The sequence below is a fragment of the Tigriopus californicus genome, chromosome 8 (genome assembly GCF_007210705.1).
Source record: "Tigriopus californicus strain San Diego chromosome 8, Tcal_SD_v2.1, whole genome shotgun sequence".
Lineage (NCBI taxonomy): Eukaryota > Metazoa > Arthropoda > Copepoda > Harpacticoida > Harpacticidae > Tigriopus > Tigriopus californicus.
Window position 1 is genome coordinate 4951899 of NC_081447.1, and position 14759 is coordinate 4966657.

At 43.5% G+C, this 14759-nt stretch overlaps 5 protein-coding genes across 5 annotated transcripts; 4 read left to right on the forward strand and 1 right to left on the reverse strand.

Annotated features, from left to right (window-relative positions):
* The first annotated feature begins 6 nt into the window (after positions 1-6).
* LOC131885629 (THO complex subunit 3-like) lies at positions 7-1013 on the forward strand. The gene has a single exon (XM_059233735.1). It carries the CDS (start codon positions 7-9, stop codon positions 979-981), a length of 975 nt encoding a protein of 324 aa, XP_059089718.1. The 3' UTR covers positions 982-1013.
* Positions 1010-2838, reverse strand: LOC131885625 (solute carrier family 35 member F5-like). Its single transcript, XM_059233731.1, has one exon. The coding sequence runs from the start codon at positions 2658-2660 to the stop codon at positions 1161-1163; it is 1500 nt and encodes a 499-aa protein (XP_059089714.1). The 5' UTR covers positions 2661-2838; the 3' UTR covers positions 1010-1160.
* A 182-nt stretch (positions 2839-3020) lies between these two features.
* LOC131885628 (galactoside 2-alpha-L-fucosyltransferase Sec1-like) lies at positions 3021-5342 on the forward strand. Its single transcript, XM_059233734.1, has 3 exons — positions 3021-3806; positions 3877-4146; positions 4544-5342. Exons 1-3 carry the CDS (start codon positions 3370-3372, stop codon positions 4854-4856), a joined length of 1020 nt encoding a protein of 339 aa, XP_059089717.1. The 5' UTR covers positions 3021-3369; the 3' UTR covers positions 4857-5342.
* A 2175-nt stretch (positions 5343-7517) lies between these two features.
* On the forward strand, positions 7518-8558 carry LOC131885632 (galactoside alpha-(1,2)-fucosyltransferase 1-like). The gene has a single exon (XM_059233738.1). The coding sequence runs from the start codon at positions 7750-7752 to the stop codon at positions 8269-8271; it is 522 nt and encodes a 173-aa protein (XP_059089721.1). The 5' UTR covers positions 7518-7749; the 3' UTR covers positions 8272-8558.
* Positions 8559-9443: 885 nt separating this feature from the next.
* LOC131885631 (ankyrin repeat domain-containing protein 29-like) lies at positions 9444-13777 on the forward strand. The gene is made up of 8 exons (XM_059233737.1): positions 9444-9841; positions 9899-10012; positions 10371-10469; positions 10914-11012; positions 11093-11191; positions 11874-12095; positions 12596-12691; positions 13006-13777. The coding sequence occupies exons 1-8, from the start codon at positions 9830-9832 to the stop codon at positions 13558-13560; spliced, it is 1296 nt and encodes a 431-aa protein (XP_059089720.1). The 5' UTR covers positions 9444-9829; the 3' UTR covers positions 13561-13777.
* The last annotated feature ends 982 nt before the right edge of the window (positions 13778-14759 follow it).

The window sequence follows — 14759 nt, forward strand, 5'->3', positions numbered from 1 at the left end:
CTGATCATGGTGATAAGTTCGAGCCAGGATGTGACTGACTTGCAGAACAAGTTCAAGAAGAACTTCAAGACTCGCGAATACAATTCGCACGCTCACAAAGTCCATTCCGTGGATTGGAACTGCGATGGCCGACGATTGGCGTCCGGCTCTTACGATAAAACAGTGTGTGTCTTCGCCCTGGGCACGGATCGATTGAACAAGGAAAATACATTCCGAGGCCATAACGATAGTGTGGACCAGTTGTGTTGGCATCCCACCAATCCGGAGCTCTTGGCCACCGCCTCTGGGGACAAAACCGTTCGAATTTGGGATGCTCGCACGGCCAAATGTTGCAGCAACATTCCCACCAAAGGCGAGAACATCAACATCGCTTGGTCGCCCGATGGTAAATCCATCGCCGTGGGCAACAAGGAAGATTTGGTCACCTTCATCGACGTCAAAGGACAGAAGATCCGTCTGGAAGAACAGTTCAAGTACGAAGTGAACGAGCTCAAGTGGAACAACACCGGGGACCTTTTCTTCTTGACCAATGGCCATGGGTGCGTGAATGTTTATGGCTATCCGGACTTGGAACTTCTCAACGTTCTTCCGGCACATCCGGGGAATTGTATCTGCATCGAATTCGACCCTCAGGGCAAATACTTTGCTGTGGGGTGTGCCGATGCCTTGGTGTCTCTGTGGGATGTCGATCAACTTGCTTGTGTGCGCACATTTAGCCGCTTGGAATGGCCCGTACGGGCGATATCGTTCAGCTACGACGGAAAGCTCTTGGCCTCGGCCTCCGAAGACACCGTCATTGATATTGCTCACGTGGAAACGGGTGAGAAAATACATGCCATTCCGGTCACAGCGCCCACTTTCACCATTGCTTGGCATCCCAAACGATATCTGTTAGCTTATGCTTGCGACGATAAAGAGAAGTATGAGCGGGATCGCGATACCGGCTCCTTAAAAGTGTGGGGATTCCCGCCCGATGAATAAGTATTATGAATAAAACCCATTGAAGCCGTTCACATCTTAGTTCTCATACGCTCGTACGTATACGTATCTGTGTATGGTTATGTATATTTGACAAACAAACTTGACCCATTTCAAGGACCCGTTCCAGACATCTAGCCTCTTCATCATTTTTTCTTGGCTGCAAGGATTCGGGCCCTATATCAGACGCCATCATCGGGACTGGTGGCGACCTCTGGATTGATCAGCGACTCGCGCTCATTTCGATCGAACACGTATGTATTTCTCGAGCTGGGATTCCACACTCCCCGAATGCGCTTCCAACACGCATGACAGCCGTCCCACACGGGATCCCAATCTTGGTAATGGGTCAGCATCCCCACAATGAAAAACGATATGAACATGGGGATGGCGCCCACGAAGAAAATCGGCGAATAGCTCTTCTTCTTCCAAAAGGCATCTGCCATCACACTCAACGGGATGGTCAGACTAATGGCCAGGGTAGCCACGAGACTGGACGTGTAGAAACATCCCCAAAGCCACATGAGCTCGGAAAACACCGTACCCACTAGGCCGTTGATGACTAGAAATTGCATTTGGGTGGCGGAGGGAGCCTCAAGGGCCTCCCATTTCACCAGATGGAGAGCCAAAAGACCCGGCCAAAGTAGAGCGGCATTGAACAGACCCACAAAACCAAAGAACATGGGACTGTCCATGTTATCCTCGTGATTGACTTTTCTCCGAAGCAATACGATGTACAACGAGTAGAAGAGGGAGCCCAGTAATGTCCACATGGCCCCGATGGGAATGCCACCCTCCAGTCGTAAGTCCGAATAACTGACAAAGATCACACCCACCATACTGAAGCAAACAGCGCATAACTTGGACAGCGTGAGTCGGTCCGATGCTTCCGAGGGAAAAGCCGCCGATAGTAAAAGCGTGAACAGACACGAGCTCGAGGAGAGCACATTGACGATGGACGCATCTGTGTTGGACAAGGCGGCTTGATAACAGTAATTTCCCATGAACCAAGGCAGACAAAACATCATGGCCACGTGGATCACTTCCCGTATGGTCAATTTTGAGGCCGCTCGCTCTAAAGCGGCTCGGGCCCGGATGCTGGCCGAATAAGATAATCGCGCTAAATTCGCATACAGAGCATCCCCCGGACTCATCTCCACGACTTGAGCCATGTCCTTGAACCGAACCCGCCTGGACTGACTCCCCGTCACGACCACTTCATTCTCACTCTCGGTTCCCGAACTTTTCCCGCTCTCCGAGGGAATATTAGCCGGCACATAAGTGGGACTGCCCAAGAACCGCGAGAGCACTGGCTCTGTCTCATCATCGGCCGATTCGTCTCGACTTTCATCGCATTCTGAGAGGTCATTCACCCTTTGATAGCGCATGCCCCGTCGAGCTGAGCGCCCATTGGCGTTTGTCGTCGCAGACGCCGGTAAAGCGTTCAGTTCTCGGAAACACTGATTTCGCCACGTGCCATGAAACAGGAAACCGGTTAAATAGACCATGAACAAAGAGGTCTTGAAATAGGTGCTAAAGAAAGGCTTGTCATAATGGAGGTCGTGAAAGATGTAGCCGGTGAATTCGGAAGACAACACCCAGATCACATCCACCACGAGCAATAGAAACACGCCCGCGATCAACCGCTGGGGGCGTGTTAAGGTCTCATTGGGTGGTGCCATTAAAAGCTACAGTTGAGCCGAAGTCATGATGATAAGAACAAGCAGGGAAGGCCACAAAATAGGAGCAACACACTTTCATCAAGATCGTGAAAGGCGTTAGTGTGATATGTTGGTCAACATGGGTAGGATTTTGTCTTGTTATTGGTCTTTTTGTGTTCTTTTTTTCTTACTCAAGCACTCAGATCTGGTGACATTGCCACTTCAGAGACAGAAGCAGAGTGAAATCAAATGCCGCAAGCAACACAATATCAGGCCTTGAATGACATGATACGGCTACCAGGAGTTAGCCTTGCCTCACATACTTTTCCCTGTCACATAACGGGTTCCAACATCCAAAGATATATTGCACGTTTTTGAGATCTCATCCATTGGGCTGAAGCCGGATCGATCAATGACACACTCAATTTAGTCACTCTGAAGGTATGGAGAGTAGTTTCAGCAGACAAAGGTTTCACGTCGCCATCTGTCAAACGTTACGCACAAGGAAAATATCGGGTGGAAATTCGGCTCGAAATCACGAGGATGCGTGGGACAAGCTTGGGTCGTTCGTATTTGCAGTTCGCATTCGACCTCAAAGGAAAATTCTTTCACTTGACTCTCTTCAGTTTTATGTTTTCCTTGATAAATGTATGATGGTGGGAGGTTGCGCGATTTGCAGAACTGAACAAGGGAAAAATTGCTCAGCAAAAATATTATTATCAAAATCAAAATGAAGTCGTGTGTGATATTAGGTGTTTTGGGGCTTGCTGTGCTAGGCCATGCCGTTAAAATGGATCCCGTCATTCATCCGGGCTGTGTCACTTACACGCCGCCCAAACCTGATGAAAAGAGCATTATTTTCAGTGAAGCGTTTGGCCGATTAGGCAATAATTTACTCATGTACGCTGTCATGTATCAACTTCAAATATCATTAGGCGTTACCTCTTACATCAACGATGAATGTCTCATTTATTTGCGAAAGTTTTTTACTGAGGAGTCCATCAAGTTAAAAAGTGTTCAAGCCACATATTGCAACTATGATCAAATTCAGTGGGTCTTTTACTACAAGCACATCCGCCCTCTATTGACTGATAAGAACTACAGAACCGGAAAGGTCTTGTACCTATGGCCTTCTACCGGAAAGGACTCCAAGTTTGATGCTTACAGGTTGAATTCACAATCAGTTAAATTTTCATTTTACATCATATATTGAGAAAGTGTCCATCGATCTTCACAGAGGTGAAGCCCATGCATGTCCTGAGCATGAGTTGCTGGTCAAGGCCTATCAAAGGACAATGAGGAATACGCTCAAATTCAAGCCTGAAATTATGAAACGAGTCAACCACATCTACGACGAAGTGGCCAAGACCATGGGCCAAAATCGGAAGGACATCACCTTTGTGGCGGTCCATAATCGCCGAACGGACCATATCCAATACACGGAGGTGAAACAAGGCAAAGGACCCCTGAAGCCTTCGTACTTCCATCATACAATGGATGTGATGCGGTAAACACATTTTCCCTTTAATGGCAAATTGGTCCTTAAATGCATTGTGATGCTCTAGGGTAAATTTTAGCTTGATTGTGTCTGAAAGTGTACCAAAGTTGAGAATTTTTAGACCGCGCACCGTGGTGTAACAAGTCTCTGAATTTACTGTAAGGCAGCCTTTCTTACCCAACAGTGCAAAGTTAGTGTTTTTAGATAAATAATGTCTATCAAAACGAAGAATTGTTAGAGTCAGTGACCAAGTTTATTCCATGGAGCAATCTTAGCTCTGAGTTAGGAACTAAAAAAAAACTCTTTGAGAGAAATCACCACTTACAAATCATGACAAACTCAATTTTTGAGAGCTACTATCGTCCATCATTTCATACTTTCAATATTCAGTGTGTCTCTATTTCAGCGAGGAGGTAGATCACAAGTATATGGCGTTCCTCATCGTTTCGGATGATATGGCTTGGGCCAAGAAGAATATCAAGAACAAGAAGGGTGACGTGTTTTTTGCCGGAATCGGTATTCCGGATGTGGACTTGGATATCGGCACTGATCTAGCCATCATGGCCCATGCAAATGCCACCATTATTTCTCGTGGTACTTTCGGCATGTGGGGATCCATTTTGTGTGGGGGTGAATATCACACCGAATTTGGACTCGTAGTTCCAGATCATATCATGGATCCTCATGACGAATTCTACCAACAGGACTATATTCTTTAAGGGTTTTTTCCAAGGGCACATAATAATAATTATAAGAATGACTGCCACCATAAGGTTTTAAACCCATGTAATCCGAGGAGAAGATGTTTGCCTTGTTTACTTTGCCAATTAGATCGTGGATGAAAATTGACTTTTTTTATTATCAAATATCGACGAGTTATATGAATTCATTATGATCCTTTTCAAGAGAACGTGTTACTCGCAATTCGCATTTGAATGTTTCATCGGAAGCTTTCCATTATCATAAAATTGTACGAACAAACCTGTTTAGACTCTGATCATGTTAAGATAAGGAAACAAAGAACAAAGTTAAATCAAAACAGTCAAATGTTTGTCAAATGATTCGTTTGTATAAATTTCATGAAAATACTATGGTAAAATGAATTTCCATCTTTGACACTTATTCTTTCAAACATTTTTGTCGCTCAAATCATTTTCGCCATGAAGAAATAAAAACCCTTTGAAACCCGCTCCCTCTTTGGGTCTTCTTAACGCGGAATCGTGCATTTTATTATGTAAATGTATTAAGTTTCGTAGTATAGGCTTGGAACTAGTCGTCAGTTTTACTTATTCTTGGAATGGCCAACAAACAAGGAGGTTGCGTGACCGCTCAAAAGTTTGACTTCCTGTACTCAGCATGTTTTTTGTCAAGATCAAAATAAAATAAATGTGTCAACTCTGAAAACTTTCGGTATGCATAATCGTGCATTAACAAGCATCTTTATACTCGGTTCTACAATGCAAGTGCAATCAACATGTCGAAAATTTCAACCTCCTCAGCCCGACGAAAAATCCATTTTCTTCGCCAACGCCACGGGCAGATTAGGAAATCAGCTCACTCTATATTCGTTAATGCTCCAATTGAAAATTTCTCTTGATGTTGATGCATACGTCACAGACGATTGTATCACTAATTTGAGCAAGTTTTTCACTCAAGAGTCCCTCTTTTTGAAAAGTTTTCAAGCCACTTTCTGTGAACATCCAAAGGAAATTGAATGGGAAAACTACAACCAATTCATTCGGCCATTGCTCATTGACAAAAGTTTCAGATTAGGACGAGCCTTGCATCTATTTCCAACATTGCCAGGACTCTCAAGGGACTTTAACTCCTACAGGTGAGCTTGATTTTCAATGATCTACATTATGAAGTTGAGCTGGAAACATTGAGGATGATCACAATCGAGAAAAGGTGAAGGAAGGAATTGAGGCATTCTCCTTGTTCCAACATCTTTCTAGCCCCTAGGTCTTCTGGGACATTTTCAATGATCGAATACTTTAATGGCCTGAACTACTTGACTCTGTTAAACAATGTTACTTTTCCGTTAGACACCAGCAACGGCATTGTTCTCAATTTTTTGGTTTGTTTATTCACGGGCTTTTCTAACCGCTACAGGGAATGTAATCCCCAGTACTATCAAAATGAAAGGTTATAATTCGTCTATTTATTACCTTTCAATCTTTATAGGATATTTGGTCCAACAACGAATTTGAGTTGGCAAACCGAGCCAGTCCGTGAATGTAAGGTTGATCTGGAATGCTATCTAAAAATTTATCCAAGTCAGACTTGAAAGATGCAACCGGATCAACAAGGCCTACGTATTCCCTGCGTAGCATGCAAAGTTCATGGATACTTTTAAAGACGTACAGTATCAGATACCTTTCGTCTTTTGCAAACCTGCTGAACAAATGGGAGAAGCATACTCAAGATGTGGCTGGACAATCGACTTGTACAGAGTTAGCATCATGATGCTGTCTCTGGACTTAAACGTGCGATGTATCCAACCGCACATTTGAAAAGCTTTACCCACCTTCAACTGGATATGCTCATCGAACTTTCCATTATTTTGGAGGACTACACCTAGGTAGATCTTTCATAGATGAGACCTGCTCAATATCTTTACCTCCATTATCTACGAGTGGAGTACGTATTTAATGGAGTTGACCCGAATGTCATTGAGTGGAATTTCATTCCCTCCAGGTCCATATTACTCTCAGTTACCCAAGAGTAGATTATTTCTAGGTCCTTTGGCTAGTGCAATCTTGGCCATTCCTACCAGAAACTAACTTTGTATCGTTATCATAAGAAGAGAGACTGCCAGTAACACCAAGCTTTTGAAGCAGGGCAACGAATATTATAAAATAGAGGAGGCCTAAGATGAAAAAAAAATGGTTTTCTCCGGAGATGGGATTCGAACCCATGCCTCTATCGGGTATATTAGACCACTTAGCTACCATAGTTCCATTGAGATAAGTAGCGAACTGATAATTACCAAACCTTCATTCAAATTATCTCAAAGACAGTTATTGCGCATTAATTTCCCTCTCGAAACACATGGAAGTGAATGTCAGAATGCAGGGGATGAAATCGAAAAGCGAAAAAATATAGACAACAACAAAAAATAAACAGTCAAGAACTAGGTCAGGAAACGGGACCAGTCACGAGAAGCAACGCCCAAGTTACTCATTCAAACCTACACGGAACAGTGACGATCTCAGACCCAAGGGACTGCACATTCCAGATTGGAACAACTCTAATAAAAGCCCGTTAGAATGGCAAACTAGTCTGACTGGAAGCTTCCACAGTAAATTGGATTCGGTAGATTAGGTGGCTCTAAGCACTTTGCCATTTAGTTTCAAAGAAATTTGAATCGTCCAACTGATCGCGTTACAAAAGAATGAACAATGCATTTCACAAATTTGAGCATCGTAATCAGGTCAAATTTGGTGCTAGCAGATTTATCAGCACACTTCTTGTTCAGCTAGGGTCTTTAAAATCTTTCAGTGAGATATATTCCGCCAAATTCGAAGGTCAATTTCTTTTAATCCGTATTGTAGGAGCCAATCCCACGAGTGTCGAGAACATGAACTTCTGGTCAAAGCGGGTCGATACAACATGATGAAAACCTTGAAATTCAAACCCGATCTCACACAACGAGCAGCCCAGATCATCGACCACGTAGTGGCCCAAATGGGTCGTCCCAAGAAAGAGATCACATTCATCGGGGTCCACAACCGTCGCACCGATCATCTCGAATACTTTGAGAGGTATTTCAAGAAGAAGCCTCTCAAACCCAGTTACTTCCATGATGCCATGGACATATTTCGAGATGAATATGATCATCCAGCCTTCATTTTTGTTTCTGACGACATGGAGTGGGCTCGAGCCAAGATCAAGAACAAACTCGGAGATGTCTTTTTCGTTGGGACTGGCAACCCTGATTCTGAGGTGGACATTGGCACCGATTTGGCACTCTTAGCTTCATGCAATGCCACAATCCTCTCTCGTGGAACGTTTTCTATTTGGGCAGCGATATTGAGTGGAGGGGAATACTATACGGAATTTGGAACCATCGTTCCCGAGCATAAGATCCATCCGGACTTGGATTTTTATCATCAGGATTTCAAGTTCAAATAAGGGTCCCACATTTTGTTGGTGAGAATGGGCCAATGGCAGAGAAGGCAAGACTTGCGTGATTTTCCTCTCCTCGTGGTCCAATTAATGGACCAAGTACCTCTCGTGAAGGAGGTTAAGCAAACCCGGAAGTTTGGTATTATTGCTCCCAGTTCCATGCCGTTCCAAACGAGTCAACTTTCGTCAGATTAGCCATAATAAAACATTGCCAATTAGATTTCTTTGTGAATCGATGTGCCATTTCTCAAAAATGACCATTTGATGCTGACCACTGAAATAAATTGAATGAACAAAGTTAATCGAAGCGTTCTTGTATTATTGTACACATTGGAGTTGTAAGCACAAACGCTCAATTTACAATCTCCAAACGTGTTCATTTTACGTCTCTTTCAATGGGAACACAATTTGGCAAACGTATTGGGAATTCTTGTCCTTTCCGTGGTGAATCGTGTCTGGGCTCTTTAAACAGGATACTCGTGCCCTCGAAGAGTGTGTGTGTATTGAATGTGAGTACACATCATGTCATGTGTGAAATGGAGCAACCCACCCGAAAGAGGCACGTAATGATAGTTTATGGTTAAGGTAGCGATCCCTGCCAAAAACGAGCACCCCACCTCTAATGAATCTTAATTAATAAGTAGCTGCCCTCCAAGCTCTTTATCTAAGTTGCCTAATGTTTTTGGGCAACGCAATCCGCCCCTCTTTCGCCATCATACGAGCATAGACTCATATCCTTCCGAGAAATCGGATTTAATTGCAGACCAATGACATGTGCGCCCGATCAATGAGCCAAATGATCAATCTGTCGTCCATTCGTCGTCTTTCCCTTATTGTTCTCGATGATTAGTCGAAGTCCAGCATTTTGACAGAGGGTCCTCGGAACAAATCCCTCCACATGACCCGATGTCCTAACTCACCACTGATGTGCGAACAACGTAGAATTTGATATCGATAAATCTTCTTTTGCGAGCGCCAAGAAAAATCTCAGATTTCACGTTTTTTAGTGTGGATAATCTGACACTTGCCAAAGGCCTGATGGAAGCGGAAAGTATCTTTCTCTGATGACATTCATGTGGTGTCAATAATAATATCTAGGTCCTCAACTCGTCAAAGGCTCTCACTTGAAGTCATTCGAAATCGCCAGGGAAGGCCTCCCTAGGCTTCCAGTTGTAATTCACACATGCACACGTCCACAACGTCCACACGTTCTCCGCCGTGCGTTTTTTTGGTGCTAGTACGCACGCCTCTTACCGTCAATGGATATCGCTCATGAAACATATGTGAGAGCATAACACAACACAGAGAGTAACGAAGCAGTCGGGTGCCCTTCGCTCTGGCAAGGATTATAGTGATGAACGTAAAGTGTCGGGGGAAGACTCTCGCGTAGTTCTCCATCATCATCGAAGCATTCCAAACGGACGGCCGTGAAAAAAAAATCGCTGTGCTATAGAGAGTTTCAAGCAGAGTCTCACTGTCAGTTCTGCACCTGCACTAGAGCACCTCGGAGTACGTCTCAGGTGTGCGAGAAGGCCTCGATTCAAGGCATATCAGTACACTCATCATGTCAAAGAAGGTAAGGATCGAAAATGAAAAGCAGATTGAAGACATCATTTTGTGCTTTGGTTGGTAGACCGAATCTCCGTTGGATTTCGAGCTGCACAATGCGTGCAGGGTTGGAGACCCCGTATGGGTTCAGCGTGTTTTGGACAGTGGTCGAGTTCATGTGGATTGTCAACACGACGAGGTGAGTGTGCAGACCATTATCCACTGGCCAAAGGGCATGGAACCAGGTGGCTCTTAAGACCCCAACCTTTCACCTTCCACGACGATTAAAGACGAAAGCCCAAGAGGCAATATTTCTTGATTTCCTTGGACGTTATTGGAAGGAAAACAAAGGCTCACAAATCATACCGTTCGGGCTTTGAGCATGTTGGTTGAACCTCTTTCTGAAGCTCTGCTTTGTTCACTAATCGTTGGTAAATCATCAAATCATGTTAATATGTGGGAGTGAATTGCTATCCCGATCATCATAGACGATCTTGAACACGCCAGATGAAATTTGTGCTAATCTTTCTGGTGTTGTGGGGGTTGGGCTTGTCTAGGATCAATTGACTCCATTGATGGTGGCCATTATGTGTCGAAGGCGGGATTGTATCCAGGTCTTAATCGCCGAAGGTGCCGATCCAAACGTGGCCAAAGAGGTGAGCAATGAACATGGTATTGTTCGGAACATGCTCGTAGAGAGCCATATGAGAAGAACCTCACATGTAGAGATTCGTTATAAACGGGCCAAGTATGGCTTTTGCTTTAGTACCTATGTTTCAAATGGTTTGATGTGATTAACACTGGTAATGCCATTCAAATAGTATCTTACAGACTCGAATCCTGAATGAGATTCTTGGTAATATGAAATTAGGTTATCACGATCTTGGTTACTTGTAATTTGGAAAGACCTTTTTGCGCAGCTTTCGATTTCATCCTGCATTCTGGACTTGAGTTATTTGTTGGCGTTCAACTCGAAATGCACTTTTTTTTTTCATGGCCGAGAATTCTAGCCGTTAAAGCATTTTCAGTGGGAGAGCCAGATGTCAGACGGTTCTACTATATCCTCTTTTTCTTCTCCTTATACCTGTTAATGTTGTCAGAATGGTCTAACGGCCATAATGCTTGCTTCTCAAATTGGCTTGGAGGACGTTGTTCGGGATCTCGTTCGTTTGGGCGCCAACGTGGATGCTACTAATCAGGTATGAAATCGAAAATTCGCTACAACAAGAAATTACCTTCTGGAGTGAAGACGATCATTTCTCACGTGAGGAAATTTTAGGAAGGAGGCACGGCTCTGATGTGTGCCGCACAATGGGGCTGGCTTCATATTGTAGAGGCCTTAATTGAAGCCAAATGCAACATCCACCAAGCCATGAAGGTACGTACCGTGGCAACATTTATTTATAGTATTGGATTATTGAAGTCGTTAGCTAACCGCACCCTGGATTAACTTGTCATTTCATCACTTTCTTTTATTCTTTATGAGCTCTTAATAACAAGGGCGAGGTGTTGATAAATGACAATGAGGCCGATAACGAGTTTGCTGGAAGTTTGATATCAGATATGAGAAGGAAACAGGAAAATAGAAATCTTGAAACTTACTTTTACACTAATTGCATTTTCGATGAAGAACTATCGAGCTCCCTTTAACAAAACATAATTGCAATATCCTGAGTGTGCTATTGAAAGTGTAAGAGCTGGTGTTGCATTCTAACGATTATTAACCACCTAATAACTCGGAATTTTGGATGCTAATTGATTATGCATCTCTCTTGCAAAGATGCAAACAACAATTGAATACCTTTTCCATCGTTCTTTACTTGGCAAACAACATGAATTGGTGTATGTATTAGATCCTGACAGGTTTTTAAGCCCCAGCGTTAAAGAAATGCAACATCATGATATTTAACAAATTGAAATTCTCAGTTCACGGAAAGCAATGTGAACCTAGCAAACCCTCCCTAAACCTGAATACCTTGTCAATTCACCCTGAACTCTAAAGGGAAGCGATCCAAATGCGCCTAGTGCACCAGTTCAAATGAAACAAGCTCGCCTTTCAGGATGGCACGACAGCGCTATTTCTCGCTGCTCAAGCCGGTCATGACAAGATCTTGTCATTGTTGATAACGGAATGCCTAAAGAGGAACCGAGACTTGGGCATCTTCATTGGAGCACCCCGTCAAGATGGATCCTCGCCTTTATTCATCGCATGTCAATTGGGACACGTTGAGAGTGTCAGGATCCTGTTGGAGAACGGGGCCGAAGTGGATCAAAGTCGATTGGTAAGCCTCAACATCGTCATCATCATGATCCAGGATGCCAAGTAACTGCATAAACGCCGCAAAAGACGAATGCCCGTCGCTTTGTCATCATAGCAAATAATCGTGCATTTCGGTGCAATTTTCTTTAGACCGGAACGAAGAGGCATTTCCGCTTCGTTCGAGAAGAGCCCTGCCATTTCTGGCACCTCTTTGGTCTTAAATTTGGCTGAGAAATGGCTTACCACGCGAGCTCCTTCATCTCAATGACAAACCACGGAAGCGTTGAGAGTTGGTAGATTTTCAAATTTGTTCATGGGAAGTTCCTTGGACTTCTTGCCAACTCCTAAAGCGTAAATTAACGAGATTGCAAAGCTAGAATGGCTTGAACTTCAGTAATTGAGCAGTCCAAGAGGACAGATGGCATGAAAGTGAACTCTTCAGAAAGATACGGTTGTTACACGTTCACTTATCCGTCGCACATCTTTTATTCATGGTGGTTGTTTCTCTATTCTTATCCTCAGGACGACGCGACACCTCTTTTCAAAGCCTGTCACAAGGGCCACCTCCAAATCGTCCAAGAGCTCCTCAAGTACCAAGCAAAAGTCGGAATGTTACCAGTAAGGCGAATATCTTCTCGCGGAATTCACACGGGGTTACCATTGTACCCTTGGCCTCGTTTCAGTTTCCTTGTCATGCGGGCTTGGAAATCATATTCGTCAGATTTCTCGGCTTTACTCCTGATTCAATCTCAGAGCATATCTGTTAATATGTCCAAGATTAGCAGCCACAGGGATTGTGTCGTCTTCAATTACAAATTATGTACTCAATTGCCCCCCTCCCCCCCGTTTGGAAAGGAAACTGAAACGTTGAGTAACGGGAGGGTTTGAGGCCAATGTTCGTTCTGTTCTGAATTCTCTTTTGAACACTTCAGAATGGAGAGAGCTGCCTTCATGCCGCGGCCTTGTCAGGCAGCTCGGCCTTAATCGAATTTCTTCTCGCTTACAACGACGACCAAGTGGATCCGAATCTCTCCAACTCAGAGGGTCGGACCCCAATGGATCTTGCAATCCAAGCCGGAAATTTCGCCATTGTCGAGCTCTTAAAGAAACATACCAACACCAGCCTCAGTGCCACGTGTTCCTCCTCCTCTTCTTCCACTTCCTCTTTGTCCCCTTCAATGTCATGCCTCAAAAGATCATCCAACAGCACGTTGGAAGATGGGACAACGGAGAAGTCGACACCCAAGCAACACGTGCGATTTGATCTTCAGAAGATCGATCAAGATGGCACCCGAGTCGACCATCATCTGGGTTCAGTGGTTCGGGTTCATTGTCGGATGGTCTCGAGCGATGATTTACGACGTCAAAGCCAATCTCCCGTTCGATTTGTGTGGAAAAACTCGCCCTTACGTCAAGCCAGAAGTCAGGAACCGGCTTCGGTTGAGATTAACTCGGCGGATTGTTGTAGCGCAGTGCTCACCCATTAGCAAACCAAGCAGGGTTCGTGGAACAAAAGAACTCTCCAGAGATTAAGACTCCAAATCGTTATCGAGCAAGCAGTTTGGAAACATCACTTTAGATATTAAAATTCATGACAGGTCAGGTTCTTCCTGGTGAATCGGAAAACCAACGCACGCATTGAATTTACGAGGTGCTCTCAAAGTCAAAATGTATTCGCTTTATTTTTTTCCTTTTTTTTTTTTTTGGTTATTTTTTTTGTTTGTAAAAAAATGAAATATGGCAGAGCGGAATATCAGATGCTTTTGACAAATCCAATTTCTCTTGCGACTGACCATACTCAAGTTATTCATTGTATCCAAACATGTTGAAGCCACCAAGGCCTACTTTAGCGTGATTTTACATTCTAAAAAAATTAGATCAAACACTTTCTAAACGGCGCTTATGAGAATGAAATGAAAATGGCTCAAATCTAATGGATCAAATAGACTGGATTGACGGATATGAAGGATTGCCCCGTTTAGATGCTATTTGATCTCCTTGGGTTCTTCCCCATCTTTTGAGAGGTCAAAAAACAAGCGTCTACTTGGCACGTGTGGCGACAACATACTGAGATGAAATGGAAATAGCACCATCTTGGTCAGCGGCAACAGAAATCTAATAAAGTAAAAGTTACTCAAAATAGGTTGCTCCATGTTTTGATTTTTTCAATCTCAGGTATTAATCCGATGATTAAAGAGAAATGAAACGAATGCATTTTGATTTTGAAAGCACCTCGTATATGACGATGGCACCATTTGAGCACATGCGTCCTTAGAACCATTCTTAAGTTTGTCTTTATTTGTTGATTGGTAACATATGCTTCTTAAGCTGATGGTACATTCTATTGTAATAATAACAAAAGTTGAATTCAAAACACTTTCCTTATTCTCATCATACCCAATGATGCTGCTCAAAACGCACCTTATTCTTATTCGAGGGGGAAATGCTAAAGAAATGAAATGCCAAACAATGCAAACCAATTTTAACAATTGTGTTCATTTTGGAGTATGTGAAAAACTTGTTTTCCACTCGCGTTCGTCACGATAATGAGGCCTGAACACTCAAAACGGCAACATCGCTAATGATGAAGATATTAGATCAGCCAACTCAAACACACTAAGATGATTTCAAGCTATTTAAACTGCCGGAAGATTGAGCTAATATTTTAAAAACATTGCTGGAAGGC

What these genes read in the sequence shown, in the direction of transcription:
- LOC131885632 (XM_059233738.1), top strand. Translation starts at nt 7,750, where the DNA reads ATGATGAAAACCTTGAAATTCAAACCCGATCTCACACAACGAGCAGCC.
- LOC131885629 (XM_059233735.1), top strand. Translation starts at nt 7, where the DNA reads ATGGTGATAAGTTCGAGCCAGGATGTGACTGACTTGCAGAACAAGTTC.
- LOC131885631 (XM_059233737.1), top strand. An exon ending in TGGATTGTCAACACGACGAG is followed by an intron (nt 10,013 to 10,370) that starts GTGAGTGTGCAG and finishes GGGCTTGTCTAG; the next exon opens with GATCAATTGACTCCATTGAT. An exon ending in ATCCAAACGTGGCCAAAGAG is followed by an intron (nt 10,470 to 10,913) that starts GTGAGCAATGAA and finishes TAATGTTGTCAG; the next exon opens with AATGGTCTAACGGCCATAAT.
- LOC131885628 (XM_059233734.1), top strand. Translation starts at nt 3,370, where the DNA reads ATGAAGTCGTGTGTGATATTAGGTGTTTTGGGGCTTGCTGTGCTAGGC. An exon ending in TCCAAGTTTGATGCTTACAG is followed by an intron (nt 3,807 to 3,876) that starts GTTGAATTCACA and finishes CGATCTTCACAG; the next exon opens with AGGTGAAGCCCATGCATGTC. An exon ending in CATACAATGGATGTGATGCG is followed by an intron (nt 4,147 to 4,543) that starts GTAAACACATTT and finishes TCTCTATTTCAG; the next exon opens with CGAGGAGGTAGATCACAAGT.
- LOC131885625 (XM_059233731.1), bottom strand. Translation starts at nt 2,660, where the DNA reads ATGGCACCACCCAATGAGACCTTAACACGCCCCCAGCGGTTGATCGCG.